This window comes from Oryx dammah, unplaced genomic scaffold (assembly GCF_014754425.2).
Source record: "Oryx dammah isolate SB20612 unplaced genomic scaffold, SCBI_Odam_1.1 HiC_scaffold_12, whole genome shotgun sequence".
NCBI classification, from domain to species: Eukaryota; Metazoa; Chordata; class Mammalia; order Artiodactyla; family Bovidae; genus Oryx; species Oryx dammah.
Window position 1 is genome coordinate 51329206 of NW_024070196.1, and position 13576 is coordinate 51342781.

At 43.7% G+C, this 13576-nt stretch overlaps 1 protein-coding gene across 1 annotated transcript in view; it reads right to left on the reverse strand.

Moving 5' to 3' along the window:
* ATP6V0A2 (ATPase H+ transporting V0 subunit a2) overlaps window positions 1–13576 on the reverse strand; it is a 42020-nt gene that overhangs the window by 4432 nt on the left and 24012 nt on the right. The window contains exons 10-18 of the mRNA XM_040250607.1: window positions 12009–12159; window positions 11475–11611; window positions 10751–10938; window positions 10557–10647; window positions 9196–9314; window positions 8210–8420; window positions 7382–7501; window positions 5508–5627; window positions 657–774 (exon numbers count right to left, since the gene is read on the reverse strand). Of these exons, the coding sequence (XP_040106541.1) occupies window positions 657–774; window positions 5508–5627; window positions 7382–7501; window positions 8210–8420; window positions 9196–9314; window positions 10557–10647; window positions 10751–10938; window positions 11475–11611; window positions 12009–12159 (1255 nt within the window). The remainder of the gene's footprint in view (window positions 1–656; window positions 775–5507; window positions 5628–7381; window positions 7502–8209; window positions 8421–9195; window positions 9315–10556; window positions 10648–10750; window positions 10939–11474; window positions 11612–12008; window positions 12160–13576) is intronic.

Genomic DNA, 13576 nt, shown 5'->3' on the forward strand with positions numbered 1-13576 from the left:
TCACAACAGGCTCTGAAAGTGATGTCGCTGGTCTCTGCTCATGAAGTGCCGTCTGTATTATTGCCATAGTGACTTGTAGGCTAAAAGGCCAGCAGTGGAGCCTGCGCTTTGTACCCATATACTCAGATTTTATCGTAGAAACTGAAATTTCAACCATGTTTTTGGGCGGCTGGTGAGACTTAAGTAAATGGAGGTAACTGAAATCCATGCATCACCAGAGCATGCAAAAGAAGAACTATCTGTAATCAAAACTATTCATCAGCAGTGTTTCAGGACTTGCTTGACATAACTAGACCATCACACTTGGTAAGGCAGGGCTGAATTAAAATAACAGTAAAAACAAAAATGATAATGGTCAGAGCAGAGGGAGTAAAATGCTTATGCCAGAGGTTCCTAAGCCTTCTCGGTCCTGAAAACAGCTCGTGTCCCAGTGAATTTTCCCACAGCACCCTGAAGTCAAAAGAAATACCCAGGAGAGCAGGGCAGTAAGTAGTCAAGTCCAAACAACCTAACAGTCCCCATTCACACAGTATCATAGACAGTGCCCTTTCCAGCAAAATTTTCTGGTGTCCCACAGTGCCCCCATGAGTTAACTGAGGTGCTGAGGGGGGCCCTGGCCCAGAGTTTGGGAACTGCAGGTCAAACCAGAAACTTACGTGCGTGAGCCAAACTGAGTGCCCAGAGCCTCAGGTACGAAGCAGTGTTAGAGATGCATCCCAGACAGTACTCGATGGAATGAATTACTTGGGTCATTAATATTTCTCCAAAATCAAACTACGAGAGATGACACAACGTGGGTTAGAGTCTGTACATGACGTGCAGGACAGTGACAGGCCTGGCTTCTGGAATGCTGCTGAGGACGCGCTGCAGCGTGAGGGGCAGGGAGTCACGCGATCGGACTTCTGCTCACGGCTCTGCCACTACACACCTTTCGATTTACGGAGCTCCCACTCCCCTGTCCCCAGGATGTGACCCCACAGGTGAGCTGAGGGCACTGGACCGGAACTCCGGAACTCTGATGCTACAGCCGCCATGGCCCTCAGACAGCCCAATGAGGTGCTTGAGCTACTCTTAGTAATTATAAAACGTATCATGAAAACCAGGCATCCACCAACCACAAGATTAGAATACTGTGAATGTATGTGTGTTTAATGGATAAGAGCATCTTAATACAAGTCTGAGAACAAGAAATTATAAAAAGAGTCCCTAACAGTGAAAAGACTAGAACACTGGGCAAGACGCCTCTCACGTTCTTCCAGGTCTGCTTTTTGTTTTTTTTATGACCTTAGAAAGTTAATTATTACTTGTCTCAAATTAAAGCACTAAATTACATAATAATTACAAAAGGCTAACTGAAAGAAATCTTGTTTAGTCCTCAGAACAGCCAAAGAGTTTCCAAGACAATAAAGCAGCCAAGAGCAGCAGACACGCTGGTTCTATCCGCCAGGACTGCGCTCCCCTTCCCTGGGAGGAGACGCTTCTGCTCCCGTCTCACCCTGGATCCATCAGTTCAGCTCAGTTCAGTTCAGTCACTCAGTCGTGTCTGACTCTTTGCGACCCCATGAATCGCAGCACACCAGGCCTCCCTGTCCATCACCAACTCCTGGAGTTCACTCAAACTCAGGTCCATCGAGTTGGTGATGCCATCCAGCCATCTCATCCTCGGTCGTCCCCTTCTCCTGCCCCCAATCCCTCCCAGCATCAGAGTCTTTTCCAATGAGTCAACTCTTCGCATGAGGTGGCCAAAGTACTGGAGTTTCAGCTTTAGCATCATTCCTTCCAAAGAAATCCCAGGGCTCATCTCCTTCAGAATGGACTGGTCGGATCTCCTTGCAGTCCAAGGGACTCTCAAGAGTCTTCTCCAACACCATAGTTCAAAAGCATCAATTCTTCGGCATTCAGCCTTCTTCACAGTCCAACTCTCACATCCACATATAACCACTGGAAAAACCATAGCCTTGACTAGACAGACCTTTGTTGGCAAAGTGATGTCTCTGCTTTTGAATATACTATCTAGGTGGGTCATAACTTTTCTTCCAAGGAGTAAGCATCTTTTAATTTCATGGCTGCAGTCACCATCTGCAGTGATTTTGGAGCCCCCAGAAATAAAGTCTGACACTGTTTCCACTGTTTCCCCATCTATTTCCCATGAAGTGATGGGACCAGATGCCATGATCTTCGTTTTCTGAATGTTGAGCTTTAAGCCAACTTTTTCACTCTCCTCTTTCACTTTCATCAAGAGGCTTTTTAGTTCCTCTGCACTTTCTGCCATAAGGGTGGTGTCATCTGCATATCTGAGGTTATTGATATTTCTCCTGGAAATCTTGATTCCAGCTTGTGCTTCTTCCAGACCAGCGTTCCTCATGACGTACTCTGCATATAATAAGTTAAATAAGCAGGGTGACAATATACAGCCTTGACATACTCCTTTTCCTATGGAACCAGTCTGTTGTTCCATGTCCAGTTCTAACTGTTGCTTCCTGACCTGCATACAGGTTTCTCAAGAGGCAGGTCAGGTGGTCTGGTATTCCCATCTCTTTCAGAATTATCAGTTTATTGTGATCCACACAGTCAAAGGCATTGGCATAGTCAATAAAGCAGAAATAGATGTTTTCCTGGAACTCTCTTGCTTTTTCCATGATCCAGCGGATGTTGGCAATTTGATCTCTGGTTCCTCTGCCTTTTCTAAAACCAGCTTGAACATCTGGAAGTTCACGGTTCACGTATTACTGAAGCCTGGCTTGGAGAATTTTGAGCATTACTTTACTAGCGTGTGAGATGAGTGCAATTGTATGGTAGTTTGAGCATTGTTTGGCATTGCCCTTTGGGATCTGAATGAAAACTGACCTTTTCCAGTCCTGTGGCCACTGCTGAGTTTTCCAAATTTGCTGGCATATTGAGTGCAGCACTTTCACAGCATCATCTTTCAGGATTTGAAATAGCTCAACTGGAATTTCATCACTTCCACTAGCTTTGTTCGTAGTGATACTTTCTAAGGCCCGTTTGACTTCACATTCCAGGATGTCTGGCTCTAGGTGAGTGATCACACCATCATGATTATCTAGGTCGTGAAGATCTTTTTTGTACAGTTCTTCTGTGTATTCTTGCCACCTCTTCTTAATATCGTCTGCTTCTGTTAGGTCCATACCATTTCTGTCCTTTATCAAGCCCATCTTTGCATGAAATGTTCCCTTGGTATCTCTAATTTTCTTGAAGAGATCTCTAGTCCTTCCCATTCTGTTGTTTTCTTCTATTTCTTTGCATTGATTGCTGAGGAAGGCTTTCTTCTCTCTCCTTGCTATTCTTTGGAACTCTGCATTCAGATGCTTATATCTTTCCTTTTCTCCTTTGCTTTTGGCTTCTCTTCTTTTCACAGCTATTTGTAAGGCCTCCTCAGACAGCCATTTTGCTTTTTTTCATTTCTTTTTCTTGGGGATGGTCTTGATCCCTGTCTCCTGTACAGTGTCACAAACCTCATTCCATAGTTCATCGGGCACTCTATCTATCAGATCTAATCCCTTAAATCTATTTCTCACTTCCACTGTATAATCATAAGGGATTTGATTTAGGTCATACCTGAATGGTCTAGTGGTTTCCCCTACCTTCTTCAATTTAAGTTTGAATTTGGCAATAAGGAGTTCATGATCTGAGTCACAGTCACCTCCCGGTCTTGTTTTTGCTGACTGTATAGAGCTTCTCCATCTTTGGCTGCAAAGAATATAATCAATCTGATTTCGGTGCTGACCACCTGGTGATGGCCATGTGTAGAGTCTTCTCTTGCGTTGTTGGAAGAGGGCGTTTGGATCCATAGCCAGTCATTATTAGCTAAAATGTGTCCCTGCCAACAGTCATACATTGAAGCCCTAATCCCCAATATGAGTATGTGTGGAGATGGGGCCTTCAAGGAGGTGATAAGTGTTAAATGAGGTCTAAGGTTGGGGCCTGATCCAGTAGGACTGATGTCTTTATAAGAAGAGAACACAGAGATGCAGGCACAGCAACAAGGCCACATCGGGACACAGCCACAGAGAGAAGCCCCAGGAGAAACTGACCCTGCCAAGACCTTGCCCTTGGACATCTGGCCTCCAAAACCGTGAGAAATAAATTTCTTCAGTTCAAGCCCCCGAGTGTGTGGCTGTGGCAGCCCATGCAGGCAACTATAGCAGTCACTGGTTTGGGGATGGCGAGTGACGCCAGCCAGGCAGATCACAGCACTTCTTAGGATTCTTCCTCACGGTAAGAGTGCTTTTCTCTGATTGAAAGACTGAAGAAAATGAGCCCAGTGCTCACTGTGGCTACAGTTCCAACATCGTGGGGCCAACTGGCTTCAGAATGTGAAGCAAACTTGCAAAGAAAACCCAAGCTAGACTTGCTGGGATTGGAATCCAGAGCCCCGCCAGCCTGAGGCCCCCTCTCCCCTCATCCTGACCTGAGCCAGCAGAATCCCCCTGAAGCCAGTGTGAACAGGGTCTCTTTCTTACAACTATGGAGAAGTTCTCATGGAGATGAGAATCTTCTGAAAGCAATGTTCATAGCACCTTAAGTCATTTAATATCACAACTTGTGATGTTAATGCTATAAATCCCATTGTAAGACTGAGAACCACAAAATGTTAACCCCAAATCCTTATGATGACAATTCTATGAAGAGAATAGTATTTGGAAAGCTTTGAGAAACGGTTGTTTTGCTTTGAATTTTGATGTTTAAGATGATTACTATCAATGAATAGAAACAGAGTCACAGATAGAGAAAATAAATGTATGGTTACCAAGGGACAGTGGGGGAAAGGATAAACTGGGATATTGGGATTGACATATACACACTACTATATACAAAACAGACAACTAATAAGGACCTCCTGTATACCACAGGGAACTCTAATCAGTACTCTGTGATGACCTATATGGGAAAAGAATCTTAATGGATACATATAAAGAAGGCTGAGCACCAAAGAATTAATGCTTTTGAACTGTGGTGTTTGAGAAGACTCTTGAGAGTCCTTGGACTGCAAGGAGATCAAACCAGTCCATCCTAAAGGAAATCAGTCCCGAATATTCATTGGAAGGACTGATGCTGAAGCTGAAGCTCCAATACTTTGGCCACCTGATGCAAAGAGCTGACTCATCGGAAAAGACCCTGATGCTAGGAAAGCTTGAAGGCAGGAGGAAAAGGGGACAACAGAGGATGAGAGGTTGGATGGCATCACTGACTCGATGGACATGAGTTTGAGCAACTCTGGGAGTTGGTGATGGACAGGGAAGCCTGGCGTCCTGCAGTCCATGAGGTCACAGAGAGTCAGACAAAACCGAGCAACTGAACTGAACTGGTATGTGTATGTATAACTGATGCACTTTGCTGTACACCTGAAATTAGCACAGATGGTAAGTCAACTAGACTCCAGTAAAAATTAATTTAAAAAAACAGGGGATTCTTATCACTCTCGTTGTGACAATCATCTCTGTGCAAGTCTGGCTCCTCACATCAACAACAGTAACTGAAAAGGTTACCTCTTCACACATCACTTCTCTACATCCATCTTCCATTTGGTTGTTCCCCTCTTCTATGTCTTGGCCTCCCAGCAAAGAAACTTCTTCCTCGCTATCTTTCCTTACAAGTGTGTAGCCACTCTAAAAACAACCCAAAGAAAACAGTCAGTGCCTTTAAAATCACAAGGTTGTGACAACATCAAAGTTAGAACCCCTTCAACTCTAACTGTTAAAGACTCAGTTCTTCAGGAATAAAAAGCCCTTTAAAAGAAAATGAGCATATTATACCCACTAGGATGGCTGTTGTTAAAAAAACAGAAAATACGTAAGTGTTGATTAGGGTGTAGAAGAACTCTTGTGCATTGCTGATGGGAATGTAAAATGGTGTAGCCACTGTGGAACAGTTCAGTGGCTCCCCAGAACATTAAACAAAGAACGATCATTACTAGTATATACCCCAAAGAACTAAAAGCTAAAGACTCCAATGGATATTTTTATACCCACATTCAGAGCAGCATTGTTCACAGCAGCTAAAAGGTGAAAACAACCCAAGTGCCCATTCGTGGATGAACTGAGAAGCAAAATGTAGTCTATCCACACAATGGAATATTATTCAGCCTTAAAAAGGAAGGAAGGGTCCCCCGTAGTAGTCTGGTGGTTAAGACTCCATCTTCCAATGGAAGGGGTACAGGTTCAATCCCTGGTCAGGGAACAAAGATCCCACATACTATGGAGTGCAGTCAAAAAGTGGAAAAAAAAAAGGAAGGAAGGAAATTCTTTCTCTTCTTTTTTTATTTTTGGCACCACATAGCTTGTGGGATCTCAGTTCCTCATCTAGGGATTGTACCCAGGCAAGTCTCAACAGTGAGCACAGAGTCCCAACTGGTGGACCGCCAGGGAATTCCCAGGAAGGAAATTCAGACACAGGTTACAACATGGATCAATCTTGAGGACATTATGCTAAAATAGAAGGAGAATATTACCTGATTCCACTTGTATGAGATACCTAAAGCAGTCAAATTCATACACACATAAAGTAGAAGGATAGTTGCCAAGGGCTGGGACGAGAGGAAATGTGGAGTTAGTGTTAATGGATATGAAGTCTCCGTTTAGGAAGATGAAGAGTTCTGGAGACGGGTGGGAGGCTGTATGCACAGTGTGAAATACTTAATGCCAGTGTGTACTTTAGGTGTACACTGAACTGTGCACCTAAAACCAGTGAGGATGGAAAATTTACATCACATGTATTTTACCACAATATTTCCGCCACCCCAGCACCAGAATTTTTTAAAAAAAGAAATACAGACAAACAAGAAAACACTCTGGAAAGAAACTCAACAAATGGTTAACATTGTTTATAACTGTATAGGAAAACTTCAAGGCACTATTTTCTGTATTTCCCACATTTCCTTTAATTATGTTACTTAAATTTAAAAAGCACTTTAAAAAATGAAGAAGTAAGAATAAGCAAGAGGAACACTCTAGTTATGACCAGCATCACTGAAAGATTTCAGTGCAAGCTCCTGTTAAGTTTGGGGTTCATTAAAGGGGGACCAGTTTCCCATGCCCAGATGTGCAAGTTCCTGGCACCACACCTCTGCAGAACAGCCAACCCCAGAGTGCTCAGTGAGGGAAGCTTTAGCTTTTAAATCAAAGCCTGGACCCCATGGAAGGTGTTCTGTTTTTTTCCAAATCTATTTATTTATTTCTTTGACTACACTGCACAGCAAGCAGGACCTTAGTTCCCCGATGGGATTGAACCAATGCCCGCTGCAGAGGAAGCATGGAGTCTTAGCCACTGGCATTCCTGGAAGGTGTTTTCCTTACAAATCTTTCCACAGCTAAAAACAGACTTTGCTCACCATCAACAATCGTGCATCTGAACTCACACTTACCCTGCTGACCCCAAAACAATTGCGCCCCCTGTGCAGCCACAGCAGAAAGAGTGGTTTTCCCAAGAAAAGCACGGGGACTGACAACACTGTGATGACTAGCAGCAGCCTCTGGATATGCTCCTGTTGGTGCAGATGGGGAGGAAGCTGGTTAAAACGCAAAGACGTCCCAACAGTGTCATTGGTACACTGAAACTAGTGACAATCAAGCAGAATGTCTTTTAGCAAGGAACATAAAGTAAACGCAAGCTAAATTATATTTGTCAGAGGGTCTTCACCCTTTGTTTCTTAAACTCAGCTGATATGGGTGGCATCACACAAACGTGCATCTATATAGAAAAGTCACTTCTGGAGAGGACCATGTGCCACGGTCCAACTGCCAGTTCTCTGAAAGCCTGGCTGAGTCAGAGACTGATTTTAAAGAAACCGGAGGGGCTTCCCCTGGTGGCTCAGTGGTATTATTTAAATATAAATAAATGAATAAAATTATTTAAAAAGAAAAAAACTGGAAAAGAAAAGAAAAGAAAAAACTGGAAAGACAGATGGATGAGCAGTACTCGGGAACCCTCCAGTAACACATTCTTTCCCCACCACTTCTGACAGCTAAGGAGTGGCAGCAAGTTTGGATTACAGCCTGACCAGAGCCCTGGAGATAGCACTCATGGCAAAATGACACCCTCGTGATAACAGAGAGAAACAGAAAGCCGCTCAGCGCCAGGGAGGCCGTGGGAAGCACCTTTAATCACTCTACTGATCGAAACAAAAAGGCTCTCATGAGGACTTCCCTTGAGTTCCTAAGAATGGGGGAAGAAAAAAAAAAAGATTGTTTACCTGCCCTGGGTAAAGACCACCTGTGTCACTAGCCAGGAATAAAAACATGCTAATAAATTCAATCAGAATGCTAGGAGCAGTTCTGGAGGTTTCGGCTGAATAAACCAGCCACTTATAGATGATCATAAATATAAGGTATCCAAAGATGCAGAGCATGAAGAGCAGTTCTGGTATGGAAACCAGACAAATATTGAACTTCTTCCTGAAATGCCTAGGGCAAAAAACAGAATTGATTAACCCATGAACAAATGTTTTAACATTTACTTATTTGGCTGCACCGGGTCTTAGTGGCAGCACGCAGCTGGACTAAGATAAAAAGTAAAGAGGAAATTAATCTTAAATTCTCTGTGACAAAGCCTATCTCAGAATCACATCATCTGTGTTATGATCCAGATATAATCACAAAAAGATGTGAGGACAGGAGAGAAGACTAGTCTTTCCCTTTCAGATTCAATTAGAAGAAAAAAGACATCATCTCTTACTTCTAATATACCAGCTGTAAGAAACAAACCAAAAGTTTTTGATTTATAAAATAAAAAAGAATATGACAAAAATCACCTCTAGAAATAAATGTGAATGAACATGCTGCATGTCTCCCTCACTTGAAAGTAAACTCCACGAGGGTGAAAACTTTTTTCTGATCTCTCTGTTCAACCCCTAACAGTGCCAGGCACATTCTATATGCTCAACAAATATTTGCTGAATCAAGTGAAAGTGAAGTCGCTCAGTCAAGTCCGACTCTTTGGGACCCCATGGACTGTAGCCTACCAAGCTCCTCTGTCTTCCAGGCAATAGTAACTGGAGTGGACTGCCATTAAAGAAGCTGCCAAAAAACTGATCATCAAAACAGGATCATATGAATATAACATACCCCCATACTGGCTACCTTTAAGATCTAGGCAGTCTATCATCAAGCAAAGTTTAAGAAATATTAATACCAAAAACTTGATTTATAAATACTGGTTTTTTAAAAAATCTGTACTTACAAGTGGTTAAATATTCCCAGAATGACTCCAAAAGTCATGTGAGTAATCCCTAAAATCACAGACATCTTCATTTTGAAAGAGTTTAGAAAAGTGAGACGATTGGTGGCCAAGTTCCAAATCTAAAGACAAAACAAAACACCAAAAAAGAGAACTTTAACTCCCTTCAACTGCCTTAGGATAAAAGTGCTATTCCTTAAGGAAACCGTGGTCAAGGCTTTTCAAGTTTCCTATCGTATTAAGACTCGAGGCAACAATATTCAATTATGTAAATTATGTTGAGAGACAAGAATAAACAATTAGGAGAGAGGTTCCCTTGGAGAGCTCAGATAAGGGGATGACAAACTCCTGTCAGTGAGTTATTTTCATTACTGTATCACCTCCCTCCAAACCAATTCTGACGCAGCTTTATTTACTTGGCTGCGCCCAGTTTTAGCTGCAGCATGCAGGATCTTTAGTTGCAGCATGTGAACTCTTAGCTGTGGCATGTGAGATCTAGTTCCCTGGTCAGGGATTGAACCCAGGTCCCCTGCATCAGGATGGCAGAGTCTGAGACACTGGACCACCAAGGAAGTCCCTTGAGGTAGTTTCTAAGCTCTTCTCTTAAGGCTGAGATTCCTTGAGAAGAACCCCAAATCTAGAGAGACGCTGCCTGGGCCTCATAAGCAGCCGCCTGCCAAGCCCCATGGCAGGGCGGGTAGGTGGGGACAGCCCCAGCCCCAGAGCCACTGCCTCTCTTTCCTTCTCCCCACACTTTTCCCCTTTCAAACCACCACCTCAATAAGCACCATGATAAGCTTCAGTTCCCTTTCCCATTCTAAAATTCCATACTATTTCTTTCTAAAACAAAAGATAAAAAAACAATTAATGTGCACAAAGAAATGGGAGCAGCAGCACATGTTTCACGGCACTTTTCACTAGAATCAAGGGGGTCGGGCAGTAGGACAGACTGTGACCCCAGCTCTCTGTGGACTTGTACTCAGGCACTGATCCTGGCTTCTCAAACTGTCAGCTTCATCTGCAAATCAGCCTGACTCGGAATACACGGTGAGCCTCTGTCATCCAGACAGAAACCCCCCGAGAACCAACCCCTTAGGTAAAACCACCTGAACCGTGCTGAACAGTCTGTGAAACCTCTGTAGCAGTTAAAACTAGGTGATCCTGGGAATTCCTGGTGGTCCAATGATTAGGGCTCTGAGGTCCTACTGCTAAGGGCAAGTGCTGCATCCCTGGTCAGGGAACTAAGGCCCTTATTCCTAAGGGAATAAGCCACACGGAGTGGTTAAAACTAACAACATTTTTCACTGAAAAATTAGGTGGTACTAGCGAGAAACTTGAGATATTACGGGGAGGAGTATACTCACGGGATCAATGCCAAAAGGGTAAGGGCCTCGGAACACTCCGGGAACACTGGGATCCAACTGCAACACGCTGTGGTGCCTGACAACGCTGTCACTGTAACACAAAAGAAGCGTGAGGGCCTCCCGTGATGGGGGAGGGAGCCTCGGAGTGACACCCTCCACCTTAGACACCATCTGGCAGCCGGGCAGACACTCACTTCCAAAGCACCATCTTCCTCTGCTCCTCTGGGCTGTGACTGGAGCTGTACATGGCAGACACGTTCCACCTGGAGCCGAAGAGGTTGACCGACTTGGAAAAGCAGTCATTGTAGATGAGGCCCGTGTACACTGAGAACAGCCCCATCAGCAGGAGGATATAGCGACCGTTGAAGAACATCCGCATGATCTGTGGGGAGCGAAGTGTGGTGAGTGAGACAGGACCACAGGGAACAGGGGCTGAAGTGATCAAGCTTGTCGGGGCACATTCTTAACCGCTCCTCTCCAGGCTGCTCACAATCAAGCTCATGGGGACTTTCCTGGCAGTCCAGTGGCTAAGACTTTGCACTCCCAGTGCAGAGGACCTAGATTTGATCCCTGGTCAGGGAACTAGATCCCACATGCTGCAACTAAGAGTCTGCATGCTGCAACTAAGAGTCTGCATGCTGCAACTAAAGATCCCACATGCTGCAACTAAGATCCAGCACAGCCAAATAAATAAACACTTAAAATATATATATATATAAATAAAAATCAAGTTCACGGCACGGAACTTCCCATCACACAAGAATAAAGACCCACCCCACCTAGGTCTCAGTCAGGTGGGTTTCAGTTATTGCCAAAAATGAAACATTTTTAAATGTCTCTTTTTCTAGTCAAACAGAAGGTAATCACTACTAATGCTACCTCACAGGAGATAATGAGCTGGAGGGTTTATGTTTTTACCTCTTGTGACTGATTTAGTCTGGGATGGTTTTCGTTTAACACCAACAGGAGGGCAAATAAGAACATCACAAAACCATGTCCAAAGTCTCCAAACATCACGGCAAATAAAAAGGGGAAAGTGATGATGGTGAAGAGAGCTGCAGGAAAAGCAAGAGATTTCTGACTGGCAGCAGAGGCAGAAATTTCTAGTAATGCAAACACGACCGCATATAATGATATTGACTTTCTCCCAAATTCTCAAGAGAGAACTGACAGGTTAAAAAGAACACTTTAGGGACTTCCCTGGTGGTCCAGTGATTAAGACTGCATGCTTCCAATGCAGGGGCATGGGTTTAATCCCGGGCTGGGGGAAGTATGATTCCACATGCCCCCAGGCACATTCAAAAATAAAATAAACAGCTTATACTAAATAACAAAACAGTTACTAGTGAGCCTATTTTTCCAAATATCTATTACATTCTCATAAGGGAAAAAAAGCAGCAGTGATGTACAGAATGTATAAAATATAAAGACTAGCAAATTCAGGCTTCCAACCTGGGTTCACCTCTTGGTAGCTCCCGACCCCGTAGGCATCCACGATGTTCTGAAACCCCTCGGTGAATTTGTTGGTACGGATCAGAGTTGGGGGAGTTTCTTTTGTTGGGATTGTGTTCATGAATGAGGGGATCGTACTACCGCTCTCTCTCTTTCACATGAAAAGAAGAAAAAAAGAAAAAATTACCACCCACGAGCTCTTTCAACAAATCTTGGTGGCCTGCTATGACAAGGCCCTGTGCAGGGCCACATGGGGAAGTACTGATCACCACCCCCCAGGAGGTTCAAGTACAGCAGGAGTGACAGGAGGAACTGAGGGAGGCTCCTGGGGTAGGGAGGTGGGGTGTGCCTGGGGGTTTCGGTCTTACAGAAGGAAGAATCTAGCAAGGCGGGAAGTGGGCAGTGATGAGTAAAACAAAAATAAACCAAAATGTTGCCATACAGACATTCTGATTTATCCTTCCCTATATTTCATTTTTATAATATTGTAGCTGTCTCTAAATTTCTCTTGAACATTTTTAGGAGATAAACCACTAAACTCCAGTTTTATATTGGCGACCCTGGGGCTACTTATATACACACATAGGCACTAGAGTACCAGTCATGTCTCTCAAAACTGATGCTACCTCAATAAATAAGAATCATCTAGATCTTTAAATAAATACAACAGATGCCCCATACTCCAGAATAACTATTTTTATGCCATCATTATTTTGATGTTTTTGTACCATCACAGAATTATGTGAAGAAACAAAGTGATTAACCAAAAGCTCATAAGAATACATGTTTCTTTGTTGAAGTATGTAAACCTGTTATTTTCAGTAAAGAACTAAGTTTTGATACAGAAAAACCTCTTGTATAGCAGAAACTAATGCAACATTGTAAAACACCTATACCCCAATTAAAAAAAAACTCACACAGGAACACCGGAGACTGAGCCCATAGTCCTAAAGTGAGAGTAACCTATTATTCAAAGTTCAGAGGAAGAAGGCAATGGCACCCACTCCAGTGTTCTTGCCTGGAGAATCCCAGGGATGGGGGAGCCTGGTGGGCTGCTGTCTATGGGGTCACACAGAGTCGGACACGACTGAAGTGACTTAGCAGCAGCAGCAAAGTTCAGAGACCACAGGAACTGAGATTAATGGGTTCAACCAAGTTGAATAAATGGAAGTATATTTAACCAAAAACTTCCGCATGACCAAACCAAACAAACAGAAAGAAACACCGTAAGACAAGTGACAGAAGTGGGGGAGAATATTTGTTCTTGTATCACAGACAACGAGCTAAGGAAATTAGTAAGAAAAGGACCAACCCCCAAGTGGAAAATGGGCAAAGCATGTGAACAGAGAGCTCACCAGAAGGTGAAAATTCAAAGGCTCTTAAACATACAAAAAGATATTCAGGACTTCCCTGGTGGTCCAGTGGTTAAGAGTCTACCTGCCAGTGTAGGGGACCTGGGTTTGATCCCTGGCCTGGGAAGATACCACATGCCTAGGGGCAACTAAGCCCATGCTCTGCAACTAGAGACGCACACCACAACTAGAGTAGCCCCCACTCGCCTCAACGAG